We start from the raw sequence: 25,900 nt of genomic DNA, 5'->3' as shown, positions 1-25,900 counted from the left end.
TAAAAAGCACTTTTAAATTATTTTCATTATCAATGAATCTGATTATTTTCTTGATGAAGGCTTTATGAATGCTCATAAAATGTCAGAAAACGGTGAGTAATGCCCATATTTAGTCCACCAGACAGTCCAAACCCCGAAGATATCATCAGTTTACTATCATATATGATAAAAAGCAGCAGATCCTAAAAATCCTATAATCAATTATCAGAATAGTTGTTCTCTGTGCATCAGTCAGCTAACAAATTAAGCTCTAATTAACAATTACTGGTGACAGTTTCTGTATCTTTCATAGTGTTTAAAGATGCCCCAAAAGAAAGGGGACTGTGTGTCTCAACATGCAGACGAGCTCCATCTTGTTTTGACATTTTAAATGAAATGAGTTGACATGACAGAAACATGCAGATTGGTTAAGTTATGTCATATATTGGAAATTTCAGACATTAAATTAAAAGGATCCTACATCTCTCGGCAGTAAGATGTGCTTCCCCTTGTCAAGCCAAAGAGTTTAGAAACTGCCTCACGCAGAGCTCATGTACTGTGTCAGATGGGACATAAACAGCAGACAGACAGGTGTGTCTGTAGTCACGGCGCCTACAATAAATGTGATTAGCATCTCCCTAAATTCACACAACACATCATGCTATCCTCTGCTCAACTACTCCAGGCTGCTTTTATTCCAGAGCTTCAGAGCTAATTGCAATTAAGATGCATGGGGTGCTGAGCTGGGAAGTAAAAGGAAGTAATCAGTGTTGATTATAGAGCCTGAGCCTGATCAGAGTAAATCACACACTGCACGGTTCCTCTCTGGCTGCCTGAATCCCAGACAGGCATGACACCGGAACAGAGCCTGTTTTTAGTGTGATTACGTCCATGGCAGCGCCACCGACTCCAGCTCTCTGCCAGATTTGAAAGGATTACGACACACGTGACACAGTGAGGTTGACCCAATCATGTCTTGTCCAGAGACGCACACATACACACACAAAGATGCGTTGTGGGTCAAAAGTGAGCACAGTGCACCCAATGCAGCTGCCAGCCTGAAATTAATGGTTTCCTCACCAGTTGTTTTCGTTTCATAATCTGGGTTTGAAAACTGCTTATTATCACTGAAGCTGTGCTGCTGCGTTTCGAGCAGGATCCATGTACGCAAACAAAGCAGCAAAACGAGACCAAATCGTTTCATCTGTCTAAATCTGCCTTTTGGAGATTGCCAAAATCAAGCTGCAAGACTTGTGTGAAACTGTGCAGTTATTCTGTGAAATGCATGTTTGAAGGCAGCGTGCTGAATGAACATTTACAAGTCTGACAAATCTGTTCCTCTGTGTGGACTGTTTAGATGGTGTTAAATGATCCAAGCTGAAAAACATAACCCTGTATTGATCCAGTGAAGCAGAAGCAGCACAGTGAGCTGCGCCAGTCAAAGCCTTTTAAAAACTACAAAGAGAAGCTTCTGCAAACATTGTGGTTTCAGGGATATTTCAGCACATACAGTTCATCTGCCTCAACATAAGAGCTCCATGAAAAGAAGCCACTTCTTATATCAGAACTAAGGCAAGAAAAGGCTTTGTTCCCTTTCCTGTCAACAACTACGCTTTTCCTTTTCTCTCCAGATGTCATGCACGCACATCCGGAGGCTGTCACCAACCATCTTGTGCGAGCAACAAATGAGCTGCTCCACTGAAGCAGTCTGGGGACAGAGTGCCTTGCTCAAGGACACACGTTTGGTGAGTGTGTGAACTTCCCTGACCTCAGGTCTGAGGAGTCAAACCAACGTCTCTAATCTCAGAGCCACCAGGCATCAGTATGAGAAACACAGGAGAACCTGTGCACTCCGGGCTTACTCATGTTGTTTGTTACAGGTTAAAGAGGCAGAGGAATGGTCTGCCCTGATTGGCTAACCAACACTGACACCTAGTGGTTGATAAATGCAAAGTGAAGACAAAAGATCTGCTGGGCATTTCAAGGTGAAGGTTTATTTGCTTTACATATCCACTTTTGTTTTACTTCATTGACATTGACCATAATTGTCAGTGTACACACTTACATGTGTACACTGCTGTGTCTACTGTAAATATCCAATTAAAAGCACCTGAAAATAGCTACAAGAGAGTTCGTGAGGAGTCATCTTCGTGGTGACACATGAAGCGTTCGTGACGGCTGAGGTTCATGTTACATCCGGGTTCATTTAGCGTTTTGTTTCAGCGCGTGGCTTCAGAGGGAATGCACACAAAAACATGCAAAGGGAGTGAGGACCTTAGGCATAAACAAAGCTGTCATGCTAATTTCAAGCATGATCGATGCGTAATGGGTTTTAGCACGCTGCTGCCTCACTGGCCCGGCAGCACAAATTAATGCAAGCACGTGAGGAGGGAATTTTTGAGGAGCGCCTGAAATTCTGAAATTACACAATGATGGTTTCCCGAAACGAACTCTGGAATGAAGAAATAGATAAAAGCTGACATGAAGAAACAGAAAAAAACAGTTTCGGTGTCTCAATCAAAGATGTCAGGGAAGTTGTTTTGGCAGTATTCTTCAAAGCTGAAGTCATCAACCGTGAAAGTGACATCCTTCCACTTCTTCACCGTAATCCTGCCATCAGGGGTCTCCAGGGCAAAGTTCTTAATGGCTATGTTGGGCAGCAGGGCAACCTCCTTGTACTTTATCTCAAATCCCCAGTTCTGTGAATGCAAACAAGGATACAAAGCCCCAACGTGAGCACCAGCAATCTGGTTCAGATCTGAAATTAACATTTGGCAGAGGGCCATCTGTACCTTGTTGCAGTTGCCGTTATTGCAGTTGATTGTGCACCCGGGCACCCAGTCCGGAAAAGTCTTGTCCAGCCGCACCTCCCCGCCGACTTTGTAGCGTCTCCTGAGAGCAAAGAAAAGCCGCGATCAGAGGATTACAGACGTTTTTCAGCCTGAATATACTTCTGCATGAAGCTGAAAGAGCTCAGCTCACTTAAAGTCAGGATTGACGTTGACATAGTGTGCATTTTCAAGAAGTTTAATGTCGCTGCCAGAGGCCACGGGCTGCAAACAGTTTCGACACACGAGCTGGACACTCGCAGCGGCGTGGCGGCTCCTCTTCTCTGCCTTTTGGCTCTCTGCAATTCTTCTGCAAAGAACGGCCTCTCTTTGGAGCTCAGTTATCTGGGGACAAAGCAGAATAAAAGGTGATGGCAGAAATATGAAGCAGTGAGAGTGAAAAATGAGGACGGACGGGATGTCGCACCCTCACCTTTGTGCGAAACTCGTAGCAGCTCATGTCCTGGACCTTAGCAATGGCTTTTCCAGTCAGTTCCACCAGATAGTCGTTGGTGAGCTCCCGGCGCTCTTCCCTTCCTCCTTTCTGGGCGACCACTGAATACCGGCTGTCTCTCGCTCGGGCACGTCCGCTAGCCTGCTGCTGGGCAATCTCATTGGTAAGCAGTCCGTAGCGTACCACCAGGTTGCACTGAGGGATGTCCAGGCCTTCTTCAGCCACGCTGGTGGAGATCAGCAGGTTGAGAGTTCCCTGGCGGAAATTGCGGATGGTGTCCGCCTGCTCGTGCTGCAGCAAAAGTGTGGATGTAAGAACTTAGAAACAAATCATAGATACTGAATTGGCATAACTTAAAGCTCATAGGTTAGGATTGTCCATCAACACACCTGTGTCATGTAACTGATGCCATTGCCAGCCCCAGTGAGGATGGCTGCCTTGATGCCAGCTTCCTGTAAGGCTTTGTTGGTGCTGACCCAGTCCTTCAGGCAGTGGGTGCTTTTACGGGTTTTACTGAAGAGGATCCCCCTCGATTTCACATTTGGACCAAACTGTTCTAGCAGAGTGCTCTCGAGCTTGAACATCTTTGGGTTCTCGTAGCGAGAGTCCCTTGCCAGTTTTCTGAGCTCCACCTGATTCTCTGCGTGAAAGCGACGGTGATATTGAGCTAAAACTCACATGTAGCTAAGAATCATGCAGCCAAACATAAAAACAAGCGAGTTTACTAATATTTCTGGATTCCCACCTTGGAAAAGTCCCACCAGGAAGAAGTCGGTTCCGTCGATTTCTGTATCGGACTTGGTGTCGTAGAACTCCTCCAGGGAGCTATAAGCATCAATCATTCGCAGGGTGTCATTGACGAGCAGGGCGTCGTTGTACTGCCTGAGGTGGCGTGCACTTTCTGCCAGCGGTCTGTTGCCCTCTCTTACCCCTGATCCAAACATACACAAAATATGTCTGAGTGTCAACAGAAGCAAACACTCTTCCAGCCATCACCACCCTTAAAACTGTAGGAATCCATTACAGGATCAAAAACGAACCTCGCTGCTCCAGAATCACCACATCTGCCTCATACTCCTGTGTGCCACACTCCCTCAGTCTGAAGTCTGGAGGTGGGTTCATGTACTCATGGATCTGCAGCATCATCCACTTGATGTGATCCCCGAATGGATCCTAGGGAAAAAGAAAAACAACCAAAAAAAAACATTGGATGTGATAATAGCATCATCTCTACAAATAGTACTGGGAACGTTTCAAAGGGGGGACGAAATAATCGGCGCACCTCAAGCCTTTTCTCCACAATGTCAAACGTCTTGATGGGTTTGGGTACTCTCTCCTGCAGCTGTGGTACGTAGTTTTTCGTTGAAACTATGGCAGAGTCCAGGTTGGCACAAATCTGAGAGGGAGAAAGATGGTGAGTTGTGGCAGATCAGACACACCAGCTAAATTCAGCGACAAATTCAGCCTCAGGTAAACCCTCACCTGCAGCACATGCTCCACGGCCTTTTCCAGGGTCTTCGCGCCCCCTGTGCCCGGCGATGCAGTCAGACCCAGGATCTGCGGCAATGGCCGCTCTTCTCTCAGGTTTTTCTCCACGTAGCACGCCATCACCTTGTTGTAGACCGAATCCTTGTTGGTGTGGTGACACTCGTCGATTATCAGCAGAGTAATATCTGTAAGGAACCATGAACGCATCTACATCTTACCGTCTATATCAAGACAATTAGAAAAACATCAACGAAGAAGCTCACTTTCGCTGACCTGAGAGCTCGACGTGTTTGGTTTCCTCCATGTTAGTCAGAGCATTATATAAGATCTGTGCAGTGCAGATGACCACGTCCGTGTCCTGCACCACTTGCCCGAAGAAGTCCTTCTCTTCACTCTCGCCACTGACCGGCATCACGGTGTAGCTGCAGCCCAGGCGAGGCCTGAACTCGTTGTTGTAATGTTGGTCCACAAGGGGAACCTGCAATGTGGAAGACATCAAAAACATGCTGTGTTTCAGTCTTTTTCTGCTACACTGGTTGCGGGAAATATCCTGTTTTTATTACCATTGTTAGGAAAAGGATTGTGGACTCTGCCTGTCGTGGGCATTCTGTGTACCTTGTTCACCAGGACCACCACCTTAGCCCTCGGTGTGGTCTCCAGGTGTCTTTTGGCCACATACACAGCAGCACGAGTCTTTCCACCTCCAGTCGGCAGCCAAATAATTATGTTCTCTCCCCGAAGAGCCCTTTCAACCACTTCCTCTTGGTATGCATACAGGCCAAAATCTGCCATCCTACACTTGTCCTGTTTGATGAATCAGAGTTAAAGAGACTAATCACATTGTAGAGAAGAAGTCATTACAAGCTTAAAGTCTGGCCACATGAGGAGAAACAAACAAGCATTCTGCGAGACATGAATGCCGAATCACCGCATTCATCTTAAAGCTGCTACAAAGGAAGTCAGCCACCATGAACTCACCAGTCAGCTGTGTGCTTTTGCCGCTTTTCGTTATCCACTGCCGCCTGTCATTGCAGGTGGAGGGCTTTTAAATTCGGGTGTGATCAGCTGCGTGATGCGGAGACACGGAAACGAAAGCAAAACCTGCTGAAACTTTGGAAAGTGGCCCTGCTGAGGGGGGCTCTGGAGGGACAACAGACAGTCTTCATTATGCAGCAATGAGGAGGCCTTAACTACACTGATATAAGCCAGATCTTTGACAACCCTTTTCAAATAGAGCCACGTCTAAGCCTACATTCATCTCATCTGTAGATTTATCCTTGATGGAGCTGAGGTGTTGTTGCACAAAGCGTTAAAAACCGGCTGACATGAACCCTAACATCACCGTGATGTCAGGAAAGCAAAACCTACTGCTGCTGCCTGTGTTCATGCAGGGAATCCCCACAGCTGATTAAAACTTGTGTAACTTAATGTTTTCTGCCTCCGGCTGTTCAGCAACTGAGTTCCATTGTGAGTCATTGTCTTGAAGTCATGCTAAATGTTTGAGTCTGAGTGGAGCTGCACTGACAATGAAGGACACAAGTTTTTTTTTTTTTTTTTTAATTTGAGCTTTTGGAGCAACCAAATGCTCAAAATAATCCAGTTTTCTGTCAATAACTTGAATAGGAATGTCTATATATAACAATAAAGCAGGAAAAATACATGTTACAATACATTCTGACTACCTGCACACCTGTGCAAAAAGCTGAATTACCTCTATATGAACAAAAGGGACTCATTAAAAAGTCTAAGATGATAATAATGATAAATAACATTCAATGCATCAGATAATCACAGGACTGATGAAGCGTTCAGTATGAAACAGAATCTGTTTGAGTGAGTCACATGAGTGGCATCCATGCAGACCGCACTCAACAATCATTATGTGGTTTTAGGAGCGATTAAATATCTGGTTCAGATCACGTGGCCTGCAGAGGGGCCCTGCAGAGGGAGGCTGTGGAGGGACAACAGCTCCTTCTCACCGTGCAGTGACGGGGAAACTTCACAGTCTGTCTTCCACAAAATTTCACTTCCTGGTGCACATTTGTGCAAAATAAGGTAGATGCCTAACACTCAATAAAGGCTATTAAGGCCCAATTTTTACCCGTTAAGCCTCGACAAAAGGTACTTACTGAAGGCAGTTGAGGCAGCACACTTATTCTAGTCACCAACAAGTCATGATGCACCACATTTAGTGTCCTCTCAAAGTGTCCACATCTATCACGGGGTCCCTGTGAATTAGGACCACATAAATAAAAATGGTTTCAGCAGAACAAGTACAAACAAACCAGGTCACACGTTCAGGTCTCATGTTGAATTCAGACCTGAACATGTTCGTCCTGTTTGAGTGTTCCTTTGCCAAATGTAGCCTCGGCAGCATCATGTGAAGTCACGAGTGAGAAGTCGTCTTGCAGGTATTGTTTTTGTAAACTCTGAAATCCCCGAAATCTTAATTCAGTTCTGAATGAGAGATTCAAGTCTGCACCTGTCAGTGTAACAGTTAATTGATGTTTCCTCACAGTTTAGAAACCACCTCCACATTAAGGATTGTTTATAAAAAAACCCTTTATTGTCATGAACAGTATTACAGTTACAGTAAATGGCATTTATACCATAACTAGAGACAGTAGCCATCCTCAAACAGGTGGAAAGTTCACTCAGACTGACCTTTTTAAGAAAATCTGAAATGCAGCATAGGTAGATTAAGGGAGAAGTACGCAATCGACAACCCTGAATAATGCAACACTGACATCACTTCAGTAATTCAAAGCTAGTCATGATTCAAGTACAAAATAAACACACGCTCACGCACACGCACACCAACACAAGTCAATGAGACATTCAGCGAGCGGGCTCACCCAGCGCTGGACAGCGGGTGCATCTCAGGAAGCACCTGGTTTGACACTGACCGCTGAGCGGAGACGTGTTTTTAACAGTTTATTACAACGACTGTAACACTTAAAAAAAAAAAAAAAAAAAACCTGCAACGAGTTTTTCATGAATTCAAAGTGTAAACTGTCCGTCATGCATTAACACCTGAAACAGCTCGTGTACAGTGCGATAAATAAACCAGCTCTCTTCTTTCTGACTCGGGTCAGCACAAACTGACCTGTGACCCCCCCAGAGTCATTCCTATGTTCCCCAGACTTCAATGGCACATGATGGGAACATGACAAACGGGTCCTATGTTCCCCAGGTCCACCATATGTGCTCTGCGAGGGTCCCGTGTCCCCAGGTTTAGGGTTTTGACCTGAACGCAACAGGAAAGGTCATGTGTGTTGACAGAAGAGTAAACGAGGGAACGCAGGAACCCTCCGACCACTACATGGACTCTTTAGCATGAGAGTGGCTGCAAAACAGAACAAATCAATGCCCACGACGACGACCACAACGACATCACCTGCGAGCACGGTCAAAGGTTTGGAACACAGCCCTGCCAGTGGAGAATGGTGAATGCATCGTATGTGCTGTACAAGTAACTATTATGTTGTTGTCAACATGAAAACAACAGTGTTTTCTTGAAGGCAACGATGGGGGAAATTATTCTGTTTAGCGCACAAGTGCTGGAAATATTTGACGCCCAGTCCATCACTGGCAGTCCAGCAGTGTCTCAATCAACTCAAGAGCAGCGCCGCGACTATTTATCATCAACCAATCCGCGATTTTGATCGTTAGTCGCCTTTTTTTCTGACCGACAGTGAAAAAATATCCAAAGATATCTAATATATGCTGGAAGGAGAAGAGAAAAGCGACTAATCCTCACTTTTGGGAGCTAAAACTAGCAAATGTTTGGCTTAATTTTACACCAATCGACCGATTCGAGACTACTCAAGAGTCAAAGAACTGCCTTTCTCTCCTTCAGCGCCGGCTTTTTTATGGACGTCAGCCCTCACAGAACGTTTATCCTAAAACCCGTGAAGATGGCTGGGATGTTCAAGTGTCTGTCAGTAACGGAAGGCAACGTGGCTTTAGGTCCCGAGGTCCAGTTTTCTGTGAAAAAACAAACTCTACACGACACACACTTCAGCTGGAGTGACGAGTTTTACGAAACTTGGAATGAACAAACGTCATCAAATGCGACAAAACCAGGTCAGTCATACTATAAATAACGGTGGAAAGTGTGGCTTTGTTAGAACTTGGACCTATAACTTTGGTACACTTAATGAAACATGTATACGCAGATGATCAGTGGAAAAGAGGAAATGACAGAAGATAACCTTTCGGGGAAAGTTAATGCCATACGGACACTTTGTAATGCTCAGCTGGCTCTGATGCTTCCAAACGGCCCTCTTATGCTCAGGTCCAACAGTTCCCTTGTCAGATGTGTCAGTCACGTACATACATACAAACATACCCTTCGATTAACTCAGATATGACAAGCTAGCGATGTTTTCGGCGCGATCTGCTCCGGCTCGGCGCGAGGCCGCCGCGTTCGCTCGCTCCTCGGCCGCTCCGGGCTCATTTCTCGATCAGGCCTCCGTCTTTTAATTTGAAGTAGAAGAACTTCTCCAAGGTGTTGGCGCACTTGCAGTACTCGCTGTCCGGAGGGTTGTACTCGCGGCAGTTGGTGATGATCCGCTGCAGGTCGGCGATAAAAAGCTTCTTGGTCACGTAGTATCTGTTCTTCAGTCTCTCCGTCATGGTCTTCAGGTCTGCGGGGACAAAGACGGAGACGAGAGCAAAGCTTAACGTGAATTCAGAGTTAAAAAAACGCAGCTGGACAATCGAAGGGACGCAGGCTCACCGATGGGAAAGCGGATGATCTCGTAATAATCTGGAGCCTCGGATTTCTTCACGGGCTCCATGAAGGGCCAGGCGTCAGGGTGAGTCTGTTGAGACAAAGTCCTGGTTAGTCCTGTGGCATGTGCGTTCCTGTCTGGGGTCTGCAGGTTAGCCTTACCTTGATCTGGGCCAGGAGGTTCTTCAGCATGTTGTACAACACATCCGGATCCTTCACCTCTTTCCTGCAATGCATGCAAACGAACGTCAAACGAGTGTCGAGATCACACAGATCAGCCGATTATCACATCAGGAAGATGTAACACAAGCGTCTCAACACTGTGACGCCGATTTGAAGAATATATACTGAACGTTTACCCTTTGTCCTTGTTGCTGGGCTTCCAGCCTGTCTCTCCTGGAAGAGAAAGACTTGTGAGTAATCGGACAACACTGATGTTTTGAATGTTTCTTCGCTGCACGCAAACCAAACACTCACTTATGCCTGGAATGCTCTCCACCGGGATCTGCCGCACGCCCTCTTTGAAGCAGGTGAGACCCGGGTAAACCTTCCTGATCTGGCTCTGCTTCCTCTCAATCAGCTTCTTAATGATCTGTCAAGACATTTAGGAATTTAGTGGCATTAAAAGCACAAAGATTCAGAGCAGAAAACACGTTACTGCTTCGGCCTCACATACCTCCTTCTGTCTTTTAATGATGTGAGAGAGCTCGGTGTAGGGGATCCTCGGGTTCAGCTCACACTCCATGAGCGTCGCTCCCTCATAGTCTTTGATGTATCCCAGGTATCGACTCTTCGGCACTTTGATGTCTTTGGAAAAGCCCTGCGAGGAAGCAGCGAATTAGAGACAGGACAGCGTGGAGGGAGAGGACAGGGACAGCTAATGTGCAGGTCACGCCGACAGTACCTGCTTCTTGAAGTAGCCGATGGCGTACTCGTCGGCGTAAGTGAGGAAATAGAGGATGTTGTGTTTGATGTGATACTCCTTCAGGTGGTTCATCAGGTGGGTCCCGTAGCCCTTAAATAAAAAACCGGACATGTCATGAAAAGGTGAGGTTGATGAAAAATGGCTGAGAAAGTGTGTGTTTCTGTAGCAAAGACTGATTTCAGTAAGATTAACTGGGGAGCTCTTAGGAGCTACTTTTAGCTCGAAAATGTTTTGTGAACTGAACACAGAGGCAATGCGTGAGCAGCACCCGACCAAAATCATCAGTGATGCATGTAAAACAAAACGAAGAAAACACGCTTGAAGCCTAAAAATACACTTTGGGTGGCGTCTGCGTGCATACAGTGGAAGTACAACACGAGTCGATAAGCAGTCTGTTTGCAGCATGACTTCTGTCAGACGCCTGTGAGCTGAACCACTTCCTGTGAAGAAGCTGCAGCAGAACCTCTGAGACTTAAAGTGACGACAGACACACCCCTTATTTGTAGCTTCTCCATGCTCGGCCTGCTACGTGTGCTAAAGGTGTTAAAGAAGCTACTGCAAACGAAAAAGTGTCGCCGAGCGGCTTGTTCGTCCGATCTGACCGCCACAGCTCTTAAGAGAGAAAGTCATTACGTACCTTAACTTGCTCGTTGGACGTGACGGCACAGAAAACGATCTCCGTGAAGCCCTGAGTGGGAAACATCCTAAAACAGATGCCACCGATGACGCGGCCATCTTTGATAAGGGCGAGGGTCTTGTGCTTCCTGTGAAAGTTGGAGATGTCAGAACAGCGCGCAGGCATCCGGCGACGTGCGCTATGAGAGCATCTACTCACGGGTCGAACACCAGCCGCGTGATGTACTCTTTGGGCATGCGAGGTAACTGATGAGAGAAGACGTTCTGCAGGCCGACCAGCCACATCAGGATCTTCTTGTTGGACTTCTGGGAAAGCGAGTTTCCAATGACGTGGAACTCTATGATCCCCCGCCTCTCCTCCAGCCTGGCAGTCTCATCGCGGGCAGCGTTCGGCGTCAGCAGATTCGTCTAGCAATACGAACAGAAAAACCATGAGCGCCACATCCGAAACAACATATGACGCGCCCCCTTTCCCTAAACAAGTCACCTGCGATCGATCGACTCACCTCTGGTCCGAGCATGGCGGCGGGGTCAGTGATCGTCATCATGACCTCATTGACCAGCTCCATTGGAATATCTCCCATCACGCGGATCCGCTTGGCGTCCTCCAGGGTCAGCGCCTCCCGAAGTTTGCGTTTCTCCCCTGAACAGACAGTGACATGACTCAGACGGCGGCAGCGAGAGGAGACCGCTAACACTGATCCTTGCCGCGCTGTGGCACGTGAGGGTAGAGAGGAAACGGAGAATCAGACCTGTGATTGGCTCTGCACCTCCGGCGTCCATGCTGCCCAGAGAGGAGATGCTGCTCAGACCTTTGGGCAGAGCGGAGGAGCCGGACACTGCAGCGGGACTGATCACTGCGATGGAGACACACCGAGGGACAGACAGGTCGTTATAAACTGTGACAACAAAACCAGCTCTGATTACTTCATATATTTATGTTTAGTGTTCTTACGATCACACCTATGACTGTATATTTACATATATTAGGACTCTTTTCTGGTCCCACCTGAACGACCAGAAGGCCGTCAACCCGTCTCACCTGTCTGATGTCCCAGCTGTGTGCCGTCTGAGGCCGGCATGGTGAAGTCAGCCTCCCAGATCGGCGAATTCTCCCCGTAGATTTCCTCCTCCAGCATGGACAAGAACCTGACAATGGGAAATGTTATTTCAAAGTATGAGCAGGAGCTGATAGCCACAGGGAAGCAAAACAAAGGGAACGAATACACGTTTTTCACAATGTAAAGTTCAGCATTAACGCAAATGCAGGTGGAAGACGAGCGAAGACCAACAGCAAAGAACGGGATAAAAGCTGAAACTGATTCTCCACTTCACCAGAGTCAGGCCTTACTTGGGAAAGTGTGTGAGGATGAGTGTGCGCTTCTCTGGCAGCAGCTTGTCCTTCTCCACCCTGAACTTCTCCAGGAGCTGGCGTCGGGTCACGGTGAAGATGGACTTGAGCAAGCTGCGGCCGAACACGTGGGTGGTTTCATAGCGCGGCAGGCTGTCGTTACTCTGGGGGACGTGGCAGTAGCACAGCCACCTGGGGGTCATGAGGAAAAACAAGCTGGTACCAGCATCCAGCACTGAACCCTAACAAAGAACACACCTGCTTCCTCGAATAACAACACATCCACGCACCTGGTGTAGTCCACTTTGTAAGCCGTCCCGTCGTCTTTCTGGGTGCGCTGGCGGTACTGCGTCGGTGTCTCCAGCTTCCAGTAATTTAGGCACAAGAGGAACATCTTCGACAGCTCAAACATGGTCTGCCTTTCCTTTGGTGCAAGGTGGCTGAACTTATACTGAACGAAATTCAAAACTCCCTTTGGAGGAAACGGGAAGAAAACAGCAGCGGAAAAAGGAAAGGAGGGTTATAGAAATGCTGCAGCTTCTTTGGTGCATAACAAGGACAGAAAGCACAAGAAACATACGAGAAGCATGCTTATTTTCAGACACAGGTGGTATATAATCCTGCAGATGCTTTCAGTTTCAGCTTCACCTGCTCGATGTTGGGCTTCTCAAAGGGTGGACTTCCAAGCGATCCCTCTACGACCGGCTGGCTCATCTGCAGGATGCATTTCCTCAGCAGCTGAGAGAAATAGATCAGAAAGCAAGAACTGGTTAAACTAGGCTAAAAGAGTCTGTTTTACCTGTTTGACTGATGTGTGAGATGCACTTTTTCTTACCTTGAAAAGGTAGAAATACACCTGTTTGGTGTCAGTGTCCTCCTCTTTATGTACAGACATAAAGAGGTTCTCCACGTCCACCACCATCCCCAACAGCCTGTTAATCTCATCCTCAGACACATTTTCCAAGTGGGACACGTGATCAGCTGCAAGCAGAAAACACACATAGATGGTGTCAAACGACACAGGGAAGCAAGAAGCACCCAGGAATACAGCTTGATTTGCTGTGGAGAGGAGGGCTGGGGTGCACTGGAGTGTGTGTGTGCAGGCCGGTTAGTTTGTACCCAGAGCATGTCCACAGCTGCGGCACGGCTCGCTCAGGCTGGCCGCTTGCTGCTGCAGGTCCATACGTGTGGCTGACGGCGGGTTTGGGTTTTTCCATCCATTGCACTTGCATGTGTCAACAGCCTGAGAATAAACAAAATATAGCTGAACATCAAATAAAGCGACTTAAACAGTGACTCAGCTGCTGCTTTTCTACGCCAGTGAGTGGCTAAGCAGTTGACTTGAGCTAGCTGGTGATACATGCATCTTCAAAGATTTAATGAGGATAATACAAGTGTCCGGGAGACTGCCCAGCTAGCTAGCTAGCGAGCAACAAAAGTTCATATTAACGCTTCGTTATAACGCTATTTGTTTATGTTTTTGTATGCGGTGCCTTGTCTGTGCTACCAAATGCTTCCCCCATACACTAATGCCGATATTACCGAAGAGTGCTTTGTTGTGGTGAACTTTGGCTAGCTAAGCTAACTTAGCTACCTTGCATGCGGAGAATACGCCAAGTTTCTCAAGCTTTTTCGCCCGTGGGAAAGCTCGGACTTGGGCTTTCTTCTGGCTTGCACGCTGTTGCTGGCTAAGTCCCGGTCTGGCGGGGTCGCTATTCCCTGATCCGGAGCCGGTCGCGACAGTACTGGACCCAGCTGACCCAGCAGACTGGGCTTGGAGAAGCCGGGGTTGCAAGGCCTGCGCCGCCGGGTCCGACATATCCACGCTGCTACCCTCTTCCTCTGCTGCCGTTTAGCTCATATGCTGCCTTCAAGTGCCGTTGGTGAAATTGTAGTTCAGAAACAGCGGCGACGTTTCCGAGTGGAAATTATTTTTTCCATTAAAACAGTGACGTTGAGAGCGTACATAAATAATGCAGAGACCAAGTAATTTCACACACGAAGCAGACTTTTCAACACAACTTGTCAAGGCAGAAATATAGCAGCATGGTGTATCGACTACTCCCCTCAACGTGCCAAAATTACGTGACCGCCTCTGAAGAGGCCTCGGTACATCTACCTCAAGCAAAACCATGCACATTTCCGTTATCATTGCACATTTCGACACTTCTGCCTAATTGGAAGTTTTATTTTGATTATTATTACCGGAAATTTGAGCATTATGTTATATCTATTTTGATGCTCGTGTAATTGGATGGTTCCCTTCATGAGTATTCAGTGCCCTCCAGTGGTCACAGTGCATAACTACACGGTCGGCTTTATTAAAAGGTGCTCCCTGCCAAATTTAGCAGTCGTGTACTGACTTGGTGGAACTGATGGATGCAAAAAAAAAAAAAACGTTTTTATAATCAGGAGGGCAGTGTGGATAGTCTAAAATAAACAGAAGTAGGCTGTCAATGCCTTTGGCTCCCTCAGTCCATGTGCCATCCAGTGGTCAAAATGAGGAACTGCAACACTTTAACTGAAACGAGCTTCATTGCAGCAATAATACCATAGTCACTTCCGGTTGTAACTTTTCAAAATAACGCGAGAAGTGCCTGAAACGAACGCTGAAATTATCTTAAAGCGACCGTACTAATTATATTTTAGCAGTTACTCTTCGGCTAAAACTCCATATCTACATTCTAACGTGAGAATAATAATATGATTAAGTATCTTTATTGCTGTTCTTTAGAGGTTTCAGTGCCGGTCAAAAGCAAATGTTCCACTGACTCATTAATATTTGGATATGGTGAAATGATTAAACAGGCATACAGAAAAGATACCTTCCCCTTGTTTATTGGTAAAATTACATTGTTTTTCTTCTTTCTCTACCCATGACCCCACCCTCCCCAGTATCCCCCCACCTAACAGCAGCGGCTGCTGTGCAGGTTCTGTTGTGCTAGTTGTTGATGCCATAACAGGATGACAGCGCAGTCGAAAGCAATCCCTCCCTGTTATGAACAGTAAAAATAGAGAGAAAAGAAAAAGGAAAGGAAGCTGACGATAACATCTCAATTCACAAAGATGATGAGACAGAACCAGTGCATTTAATACCATAGATCTCCAGAAAAAAAAAAATTAAGACATAAAAAAAAAAAAATCCATCACAAAATAATTAAGGTTAACAAAACATCATGTAGAGATTGGGAAGATATTGTTTTGACATTAACTACTGATTGATTATAAACTTGAAAAGTCTGATACAAATACAGCAATGTTGTCAATACACAGTCGTGATTTTGGTCGAGAAAACAAATCTTGCTTTATGTATTTGTAATTGTACACTGATGATTCAAAAACGTTACATTAATGCTAAAATTACTCATGGGTGATAATGTTAATAAAGTACTATTTACTGTATATGGTTGGATAACATAGATGGATGATTGTAAAACCTTGAAGTCTAGGCTTTAAAATCATACTGAACAGCCTGTGTCAAAAGAAGATGAAGTAATAATAATAGTGATAACAATAACAACGTAATAATTCAATCTACACAGCTCTACCAAGAAGGAAGTATCTGTCCATTCCCGCTCTCCTGTCCTGACCCTTCTCTCTTCATCTTTTCCAGGAAGCGGACCAGGAACAAGACAGAAAAGTGAAGGACTGCTGCATGCACCTGGAGCTGTACAGCGTCATAAGACCACGATGGAAATACTTTAGAAATTTCAAAGGTGCATGTGGAGGCAGGGGGTAGAAGAGAAAGGACAGGGCCGATAATGAGCCTTTATATTCCTTCCTGTTGCGTTATTTTTTTTTCCTCTACACAAATACGGAAACAAAGGTGAGTTAGATGGCGCTATTAAGTGCCATTGGTAATGACTGATCTCTTTTTTTTTCTTCTTCCATGAATGGGACGTTTTTTGTTTTTTCGTTTTTTTTCCCCTAAGGTGACGTCAAGTGTCCATCATCAATAGAGAGGTCATGGATTGGCAAGTCCCGGGGGTTAAAACATGATTCTGTGAATAAGCCTGTGGGTCGATTTCTTGGTCTGTCGATCGGTTCCTCGTCTGGAACCGTCAGTGGGCTCTGGCAGTTTACTGGCCAGTGGACTCGTTTGCCAAACAGTTTTATTGGTGCTGTGTTGCTCAGAGGGTAGCTGGTCCGACCGCGGTTTGGTTTGACCAATGGGACATTGTTTGACAGCTGGCTAATATCTGGTCTGGTTGATCGAAGCTGTAGATTGGTTGGATCAGCTGACATGTGGTCGTGTTGGTTAGTTCCCGCCCCCACAGCACTGGCCGCTCCTGCCCTGCGGCGCGGCCTCCTGCAGGTCCACGCCGCCTCTGGCTCGTCCTCCGCCGCCCGCTCCACCCTGAGGCTCGTTCTTAGGAAGCTTCTTGGCTGTTTTGGGTGGAGTACAATGGATGAATTTCTGCACGGTGCTAATATGACTCATTTCATTATTGATCTAGAAAACAGCAAAAACTATTTTCTAGAGCCCGAGGCGATGTCCAAATACCTTGTTTTATTTGAGAAATGGTCTAAAACCCAAAGATATTCAATTTACTGTCATGCAGGACAAGGAAAATCCTCACATCTGAGAATCTGGAACCATGAAATATTTGCCATCTTTACTCGATAACTGACTTGAACAGAGCTGAAATGACTCGTAGGTTAATCGATTCGTCTGTTGATGGAAAATTAATCTGCACCTATTTTCCTTTCAATGCACATGCACACAATTTCGGCCACTGGGGGTCTCAAGCCAAACAACAGAAGGCAGAGTCTGATGCAGTCATGCAGCAGCCTGGGATCATGGGCTGCTGTTCTAGTGAATTTCTTCGGGTTTTGGACTGATGAACATTAAATAGTTATCTAATCCATCGGGCCCATCGATTAACAGACTCATCTTTGCAGCTCTACGTGACGGTGACACGGTTGCGAGCAGCTCTTACCGATAGCCATGAAAATCTCATTGACATTCATCGCAGTCTTGGCTGAAGTCTCCATGAAGAGCAAACTGTTGTCATCTGCATACGCCTGTGCTTCCTAAAGGAGGAAACACAACACTGCAATCAGCATTTTTTTTTATTTTTCTAGATCCATCAGTGTCAGACTGTCAGAATTCTCTTCACCTGGAAATCTACAGCTCTCTTGTTGGCCAGATCTGCTTTGTTTCCTGCCAGTGCAATAACGATGTTTGGGCTGGCTTGCCGCTGCAGCTCCTTCACCCAGTTCTTTGCACGTGTGAATGTATCCTTTAAAAAAAAAAAAAAAAAGTACATGCATGATCATAAAACCCTGCTTTTAAACGCAGGTTTTACATGACAGAAGAGCAAAGGTCTCTCCTGAATGAGCAATCATCAACCCAAACTGGAAGACAAGGATCAGCAAAACGTGTCACTTTCTTGGCTGGCGTCCCGCACCGTCCACGCAACTTACTGTGTTGGTGATGTCGTAGACCACAATGGCGGCCTGGGCTCCCCTGTAGTACATGGGTGCCAGGCTGTGATACCGTTCCTGCCCTGCCGTGTCCCAGATCTCAAACTTGACTGTTGTATCATCCAAACATACCGTCTGTGTGAGGAAGGCCGCTGGAAAGAAAATAACACGTATTAGACGGAGACTGGAAGACAATCGCAGCAGAAAATCACACGCTTACCTACAGGGCTGAAGTTTAATATTTAAGCTTCAAAATGTAGTGATTAAGAGTGCAGAGAGAGGAGATTTAAACATCAGGTGTACAGTAAGAGCACACTGTCGCGCACGGAGAGCTGGCACAAGTGTACACGACTCGCTTACTCAGCCGACCGTCACATGACTGAGGAAACGGAGCACTCATTTTCAAAGCACGTACTTTAAAGCTTTGTAATCTTTGACCAGGCGTGCAGCTGACCACCGGTTCAGCGCAACAGAAAACATGCTGACTCGTTCTGAGTCTCGTAAGCGCTGAGCATCCTGTCTCTTCATCCTAAAGCCACAGTGCTCAGACGGTGTAGGAAATCTGGTGCAACGTAACAAAAAAGAAATGACACACGAGGAAAAGGTGTCGCTGGTTCATGTATTCACATCTTCATGGCTTTACAGCAGACAGTTAACCTCACAGGTTACCGGATAAAGTCTGAAACAAGTCGAGCAACCAGAACTTTATCAATAAAGACTCTGATAATCTGCAGCTCCAGTGGAAACCTGTCACTGTTGCTTTTCCAGCTGGATTGAGGATTTGCACTTCACATCCCACTTAAAAGTTTACTTCTGTAGCCCTCAGGCTGCACTCGCCATCGCAGAGAAAACCAACACATTTAAGCCCAACGCTTTGTAAAACGTCAAAGTTTCGGACAGATTATCATATTGTTGCTTTAAAATTGAACAGTGCTCTTTGATCAGCTTCACTGATCCACATCGAGGAAGCGGCCATTGTTGTCTCAATTCCTTCCTGTTTCAAGTAACCTCGCTCAACTGCTGCCAAAGCACTGGCATTCACAGAGGTCGACCTGAAGCCATTTTCTGTATAAAACATCGACAAATATGATTTGTTTTCTGCAGAAATCATTATACGTGTCTGCCTTGTGTGAGGAGCTCGGAGGCTCACGGGGGAGTCATGTGACCAGCTGCAAAGAACTGGTTCTTCCACTCCTGCACGGGCTCTGACAACGGAAAAGATTAGAAGCAACAAGCGAGCAGTTCCTCTGTGCTGGCAAGGACATGTCTTCTTCTGCTGCGGCGCTCATATTTTAGAGAGTCTGCACAGCGACATGAGGCAGGGGGGTGAAACATGCTGGGGCTGTGTCATAATTCTGTTATTCTGTAAGAGAAGTTTTAAATGATTTCACTGACTATAACTTCTAAAAATCATACATGATTTGTATTAAATGGTCCCTCTGAGCTGTAAATTACAGCTGAGGAGCTCATTAAAACATGACGGGGAGCGAAGACAACCCTGAGACCAAACACACAACCCCCACCTCCGATGGTGCTCTCCTGGTACTCGTGGAACTGGCCTTTGACAAAGCGCAGCACCAAGCTGGACTTTCCCACCGCCGACTCCCCCAGCAGCACTAGCTTAAACTGGCAGATCTTGTTGCTCGCCGCCGCGCCGTTGGTCCGAGCTGGTCCGCCTCGCCCTGCCATAGCGCGGTGTTGAAGACCGGGAGGAAGAAGCTGGGTGAAGAGGGAGGAAGTCTGGTGGAGTTTAGGCCTGGGCTTGGAGCGGGGGCAGGAGAGGGCTGGGTGAGGTTCGGTTCAGGCAGGTAGGTAGTAAACCAGAGGAAGAGGAGACCTCACCGGTGGGAGCTGGAAAACACAACGCCGTCAGGATGTTAAGCTGTACTGAACACAAAACAGGCTTTTCATTAAAACAACCATGTTATGTGCTGGTTATCAACAAACAAACAAACAAACAAACCAACATCAATTCACTGTCCCTGCTGGCAGCGACCAAGAACTACGAATCAAGTAAAATACAGTTTGACTGTAAAACACATCAACACTGAAGCTTTTGTTTCAGCCAAGTTTTTATGCTGTTGACACAAAAACCTGCATCACACTGGGGCCGGGCCTCCAGATAAAGACTTTATTATTTAACCATGTTTAGTATAAACAAATGCTCCTGCTCTCACAGGTTGTCCTCATGGTGTGTGTGTTTTTGACATCACGACACACCGCAGAGTGAGATTCTTACTTCTGCTTTACTTCAGCCTCACTGCTAAAAGGGATGCACAGAAGAAATAAAATATATGCAGTTTTACGATAAATAGAGTTATACTATACAAATAAAATGATGTGGATCTGGAGAAGTGATGGCGAAAGGGTACAGAGGCAAAACGGAAAAGTAAAATTGAAGAAATGAAAAACAAACGTAGATAGAAATTAGTATAAAACTTTTTCCCTGCTGCCTTCCCCAAACATAAGTTCAGCACATTTGTTCCTGTGAGTCATCTGTTCACAGATGTCTGGCCCTGGTGTTAAGCAATGACTAGACGCCGTTCAGATCTCTGTGGCCTCTTCCATCGAGCGCCACCAAACCCAGATAATGAGCTCAATAGAAAGCATTAAGATTAATCAGCAAACCACCCATGAATCATTTTGGCTCTGCAACTTCCAGTGACCACGTTGTGTCGTGGCATTAATAAAAAGTTTGTTTTATTTGTGGAATTCAGGCAGTTTACAGTCAGTACTGTGAGTCTGTGGCTCTGAGGTTGACTTAGAACATCTTAATCTTTAAAAAATATTTCATCCAGCCTTGGCTGAAACAAGCTTGACAACTTCACTTGATAACAGCACACCAAGATGTGAAAACAAGCCAACAATAGATTGTCTTAATTTCAGACTGCTTTGCGTATCTGAAACCTTGCCTAATCTTTTTTTTTTCAGTTGGGTGATACACATGAGGTCAGCCAGCTTCTGCTTGGTCAAAGGACAGGAAACACAAGTCAGCTCAAAGCAGGAAGTGAAGATTGCAGAACACATTTTACTGCTGAGCACATTAAAACCCGGGATAGCCTCGGCTTTGTCACAACTTAGCGCAGAAACACAGTGAATACTGAGGACAAGCAGGAGGTTAGACTGCTCCTGAGTGAGAAGGGAAACGTCAGGAATGAGGAAGACTGAGGTAAAGGCGTCACTGCTGATACTCTGTAGAGTTTGGTTGCGCTCGGCTTTTCCTCAGCCCGTTGCTGAGCTGAGCTTAAGCTTCAGCATGTGACAAGAGATCACAGCTCTGTACATAAAATATTCATAACCGCCACGCTTCATCTGACAGTGTACCAACCACACTGCTCATTATATGAATTAATTTCTGCTACGCAGGTCGTCATCTACCATTATGCTTTGCAACACTAGTTTAATTTTAGACATCACAGAGCATCATGGGATATAAAAACATATCAGTACCTTTACGGTTTTCCCTGTTTACTCAAACAAAACTAACGCAGTGGCATTACATGAGTGACGGTTAAAGAAATAGCTGATCTTCTGCATGCTGCTCATCTGTTCACTTTTTATATTCATCTTAAGAAAGGTGCACGAAAGTACACCCATATCCAACCACAGCAGACATCATCAGCAGTGCGCTACAGGTCTCACTGGACTCTAACGAGGCAGGAAAGAGCAGAGGAAATCAGAAGCAGAGTTGGAGAAGGAATAAAGGCACTCTGTTCACTGGGTCAAATTTGGCCTGCGCTCATTTGATTGCAAGGAGCAAAGCTGAGCTCTCACCTGTTCACATTCCTCACGAGGGGGGGCGAAGGGAAGGAGGGGGAAATGGACTGGGTTTGTGGAAACAGACCTACGAAACACCCTGACTAACAAACGGAAACAAATGTAGCTTAATTGCTTTTCTTGGACAGAAGATGTGCAGTGGAATGAAAATCAAGAAAGCTAGCTTGAATTCAATTACAGACAAAATATAAAAAGTCATCCATGCATGTTTTCTTTTGTGAAAAAAATGAGGCTTCATCAGACATCAACGATTTTACAAACTGCACATTTTGCTGGCTCAGTGAAACTACAGATTTAGAAGGTGTGGATAAAACAGACGGGTGTCACAGACCTGTATCAGCAACAGGCCAGAGGAACAGGCTTTGCTATAGCACAGTTACTTTAAATGTGTGCGTACTATTTTTAATTTCGGCCAGCAAAAAAACGCCGTGCTGCAGCCACTCAGAGGAAGAGTACAGTGAAGGAAGGTTTCAAAGACAAAGAATGGCCTATAGGACGCAAAACAGCTTATGTGCCCTGGGCTGAAGCTACTGTAGAATACAACTATTGCTCGGTATGTAAACAATTATTATTCTACACACAGACAGATGATGTAGTGACTGTTAAATGCCAAAATAGTACGCCAAAGTGCAGCATATCATGTCAAGGGTAGAAGTGGCTGTCTGGCATGCAATCAGAGGCTCTTTGTTGCACTGAGGCAGACCTGCACACATCTTAAGCAGCCTGCGACGAATGCTTTGATGGCATCCCTAATGGGCTCTGAGGACCTCCACAGGGAAGTGGGTCAGAGAGAGACAGTGGGACATGGGTCATAGAAAGTGGGAGGAGGAAAGGCAGGAAGAAGGAGCAACCAAGAGGGAAAGCCTGTGAAATATTCATCATGGCCTCCTGTATGCTCTGCTGTCAGCAGGACATCCAAACACTTAGCAGGGATTGCAGTGCATTGATCGCCTGAATATAAGAATGTGCGCACAGATGAAACACCTGTATGTACCTGTATGTCAGCTTCAAACCCAAAAAACGACATAATATTCGGATGGGTAATTAGCATTCGCCCCATGAAAGCATGCGATGTGACGTCCCACAGTCAAATGATTCCCTGCCGCTGTGTCACAAGTAAAGCTCCAACATAAAAAAGTAAACAGAGACCAAAAAACAAAATGATACTGATAGTGGTATTACTCATTAACGATGGCAATAAAGTGATGTCATACTTCTCAGTAAAAGCTCATGTTCAAAAAAATCATTGCACTTCAAACTTCAGAAAAATGATTAGATCTGAGAGTGTTTTTATGAAGTAAATAAATATTTCATATTGCATTTTTGTATAGTGCTCAAGGGAAGGCATGAATATTAAGACAAACTTTCTTTTCTTCGTCCACAGCATGAAAAAAACAGCCTCATGTTTGCAATAATCAAATAAATAAAAATATGTGGTGAATTTTTCCGTTGCAGGCCATGCAATCTAAAATTTATGGCAGGATAAGTTCTTCACATGGAAGTTAGATATCGATTACAGAAAATAAACATATAAAACTGGGAGTATACTTAACATTGTGCTAACAGGGACTCATATCTCAAGTCATATATTCCCTTTAAGTAGTAATCCAATACTATCTGCAGCCGGTGTCACTAGATGGCAGTTTCGTGAAAACAAGCACAGACTTGTGCTGCTCACTTAATTTGAAGGGTGGGGTCCTGGAAGAACTGGTGGTGTCTGATAATGAGGGGTGAATATTTTGCCAAATGGTCTTGCTTGGAAGTAGGCAAACTTCTATGTACGGTGAAACCATGCGTTCAAGACCTGCACATTATTAGCAAAAAGCTTTTATATGCAACACAACAAAGAGCCTCAGAGACAACAAGAGCAGAACATTTCTAATGAAACAGGAAAAGCTCTTGATCCAAGGTAAGCAAGGTAAGCCCTTCTCCAGTCAAGTTTCTCATAAAGAATGGCTTTGGAAACAGTGACAGGGAAACTGGTGAAATAACTCAGGAAAAGCAAACAGGATACTCATCACCAGTAGTTAGCAAGGCCAATAGGAAATCACAGACACTTCCTTTTCTCGTGACTTCTGTGTGAAAAGCTCAGTACACAAACAGATGAATAGTTAAACTACAGGCCCAAACAAAATCTGCACCTCAAATCACAATCAAAAATTTAGAAGTAACCCATGAGCTTTAAAACATTTGCCAGCTGAAATATAAATGTGCAGTGGTGGTTCTGAGGGTGCCAAGTTACACAGTTGCTTACCGTATGCGATTACTACAGTATAGGCTGAGTCTTGCGCAGCTTTTCCTATGTCTAAACATGGCAAGAGAAAAGACAAAAAGAAGACCTTCTCTTGCAAATTCTTCCTTTATGCACGAAAATCTGAGAGCAAATACTGGTTTCCATACTAGCTGCAATGAAAATCAAATCCATTCAGCGCCTCACAATACATCAAGCCGCATAAGACATAATTTTCCCCTATTATATATTGCTAGAAGTTTCTGGTAAGTTTAAGGAAATTAAAACACTACCATGCCTAGTTGTCAGCAGCCCTGCAGCTTCAGACAGTGCAGAAACATGGCCTGAGTAAGAAAAGTGAGGGGTGTCCTTACGAATCCCAAACACAAATATTAAGCATGCTGATGGGAGACAAACTCGCAGTCTTTCTATCAGGGCTGGTTGGTCAAGTGCGTCACCACTTTGGAAGGACAAGGTCCAAACACCATAAACACAAGAAGAACCCAAGCACCTAACTTTAAATCCCTTGTGTCCCAAAGGTCCAAGCTCATTTCCCCTTATTAAGTCGTAAAGAGGAGCTATGAAGAGACACGTGCATGCCAATATATTTGCTGTTAAATGTAAGGAGAAACACATGCAGACACATAACAGCCTCAATAATGTAAACAGGCTGGACTACAACACAAATGCTGTCAGCAGTAATGACACCTTTATCACACATATTGTGATGGCACTGCTGAAAGTACAAGCCTGCCGGTATCTTGTGGCCTGACAGTGAAAAACTGTGAACCCTGCCTTCTACCTCAGATGAGTGCTTTATGTTAAATCTTCAGGGCAACCTTGTAAGCTGATCCACGCTAGAAACTGTCAAACGACCGTTTACAGTATAAAGAAAACAGGTTGCTCGACAGTTGTAACGTTACACAATTTGTGACTTGTGGGTAACAACAATTATTAGCTTTTTGACAGGCACAAAGCACAAACAAGTACATGCTACCAGTGCTGTCAATTACAGCTACATATCTATAATTTTACAGTTAGTAAGTTAAAAATGCTAAAAACGTGTGCTACTAGATTATGCTGACTTGCAAACTCGTCGACGTTACACAGTCGGCAGGTTCGCTGTTATGAAAATTCGGTATCAACTACCGTAACGTTAGCTAACCAAAAATGTGTATTGTCGCTAATTTGTCCTGTAAGGAGAAAAACGCTAACATTAGCCGATCAAAAGCGACCGTTATCAGTTACTTAGATGGCATAACACCGACTAACAGTTGTGCTTAGCAGTTTTCCAACTTGCTAACTAACGTTAACTAACGTCGACTAGCTAACGTCAGCGACAAACGTTACCATTTACCTAGCATTAGCACTAGCTTGCTAGCGTGAATCGTCGACAAAAACTACTGCTCAGCTCTGGGGAGGAAAACTTGAATTCTGGTAGCGTTAGCTAGGTTAGCAGCTATAGCCAAGTGTCGAAAACGTCAATAGACAACTTTCCTTTTCTCGGCCCCACGTCGTCAGCTGTTTGACATTTGACAAAGTCGAGGACTCGGACTTGCTATCGTGTCTGCTGCTGGCATTAACACATGTCATATGTCTCTCACTAACGTTGGTGCTAAGGCTTTTTGGACATTTTATGTGGTCTCACAGGGCTCGAAGCTCGTAGCTGTCTGATGGACATTTCGACTAAACCCGGACTTAGCTGATCGGTTGATCAAAATTTGACAGAGGGGTATCTAAATACGGTTAACAGCTGGCCGAAAAAAGGCCAGCATGCGTCCAGTGTTCCTCTTTATCACCATGCTCTATAATTTCAAGTTGCTCGACTTACAATACTTTCTCTTCTTTCGCTGGTCTCATCGGCGGCGGCTGTCTTCTTCTTCTTCTTCTTCTTGGGCTCTGGCCTTCCCTTCCGGTTAGCGATTTTTCCGGGAGCGTCCCACTTTTTGTCAGTGGCGGACTGACCAATGACAGCAGCAGTCTACTCTCAGACAGCAGCCTGCAGGACAGGGCGGGGAGGTGTGCGCTGTGCAGGGCCTCTCAGTCACTGTCTCTATTTAACTCACAAAC

At 45.4% G+C, this 25,900-nt stretch overlaps 3 protein-coding genes across 3 annotated transcripts; all 3 read right to left on the bottom strand.

Moving 5' to 3' along the window:
* Nucleotides 1–1,949: 1,949 nt before the first annotated feature.
* Nucleotides 1,950–5,852, bottom strand: dhx58 (DEXH (Asp-Glu-X-His) box polypeptide 58). The gene is made up of 12 exons (XM_070981994.1): nt 5,728–5,852; nt 5,365–5,553; nt 5,023–5,227; nt 4,744–4,934; nt 4,544–4,657; nt 4,302–4,434; nt 4,007–4,192; nt 3,651–3,901; nt 3,241–3,552; nt 2,962–3,152; nt 2,772–2,871; nt 1,950–2,678 (listed from the first exon to the last, which is right to left on the bottom strand). The coding sequence occupies exons 2-12, from the start codon at nt 5,539–5,541 to the stop codon at nt 2,493–2,495; spliced, it is 2,046 nt and encodes a 681-aa protein (XP_070838095.1). The 5' UTR covers nt 5,542–5,553; nt 5,728–5,852; the 3' UTR covers nt 1,950–2,492.
* Nucleotides 5,853–7,299: 1,447 nt separating this feature from the next.
* Nucleotides 7,300–14,241, bottom strand: kat2a (K(lysine) acetyltransferase 2A). The gene is made up of 18 exons (XM_070980282.1): nt 13,991–14,241; nt 13,516–13,639; nt 13,232–13,377; nt 13,045–13,134; nt 12,687–12,868; nt 12,397–12,588; nt 12,088–12,194; nt 11,798–11,902; nt 11,552–11,688; nt 11,245–11,453; nt 11,047–11,173; nt 10,389–10,499; nt 10,161–10,304; nt 9,962–10,076; nt 9,844–9,880; nt 9,647–9,710; nt 9,491–9,575; nt 7,300–9,398 (listed from the first exon to the last, which is right to left on the bottom strand). The coding sequence occupies exons 1-18, from the start codon at nt 14,213–14,215 to the stop codon at nt 9,205–9,207; spliced, it is 2,394 nt and encodes a 797-aa protein (XP_070836383.1). The 5' UTR covers nt 14,216–14,241; the 3' UTR covers nt 7,300–9,204.
* A 968-nt stretch (nt 14,242–15,209) lies between these two features.
* On the bottom strand, nt 15,210–25,752 carry rab5c (RAB5C, member RAS oncogene family). The gene is made up of 6 exons (XM_070980286.1): nt 25,662–25,752; nt 19,347–19,674; nt 17,824–17,975; nt 17,517–17,639; nt 17,337–17,430; nt 15,210–16,782 (listed from the first exon to the last, which is right to left on the bottom strand). Exons 2-6 carry the CDS (start codon nt 19,510–19,512, stop codon nt 16,655–16,657), a joined length of 663 nt encoding a protein of 220 aa, XP_070836387.1. The 5' UTR covers nt 19,513–19,674; nt 25,662–25,752; the 3' UTR covers nt 15,210–16,654.
* Nucleotides 25,753–25,900: the final 148 nt, after the last annotated feature.

This window comes from Chaetodon trifascialis, chromosome 15 (genome assembly GCF_039877785.1).
Source record: "Chaetodon trifascialis isolate fChaTrf1 chromosome 15, fChaTrf1.hap1, whole genome shotgun sequence".
NCBI classification, from domain to species: Eukaryota; Metazoa; Chordata; class Actinopteri; order Chaetodontiformes; family Chaetodontidae; genus Chaetodon; species Chaetodon trifascialis.
Note: the sequence above shows the minus strand (reverse complement) of the source record. Positions and strands in the feature narration are given on the sequence as shown.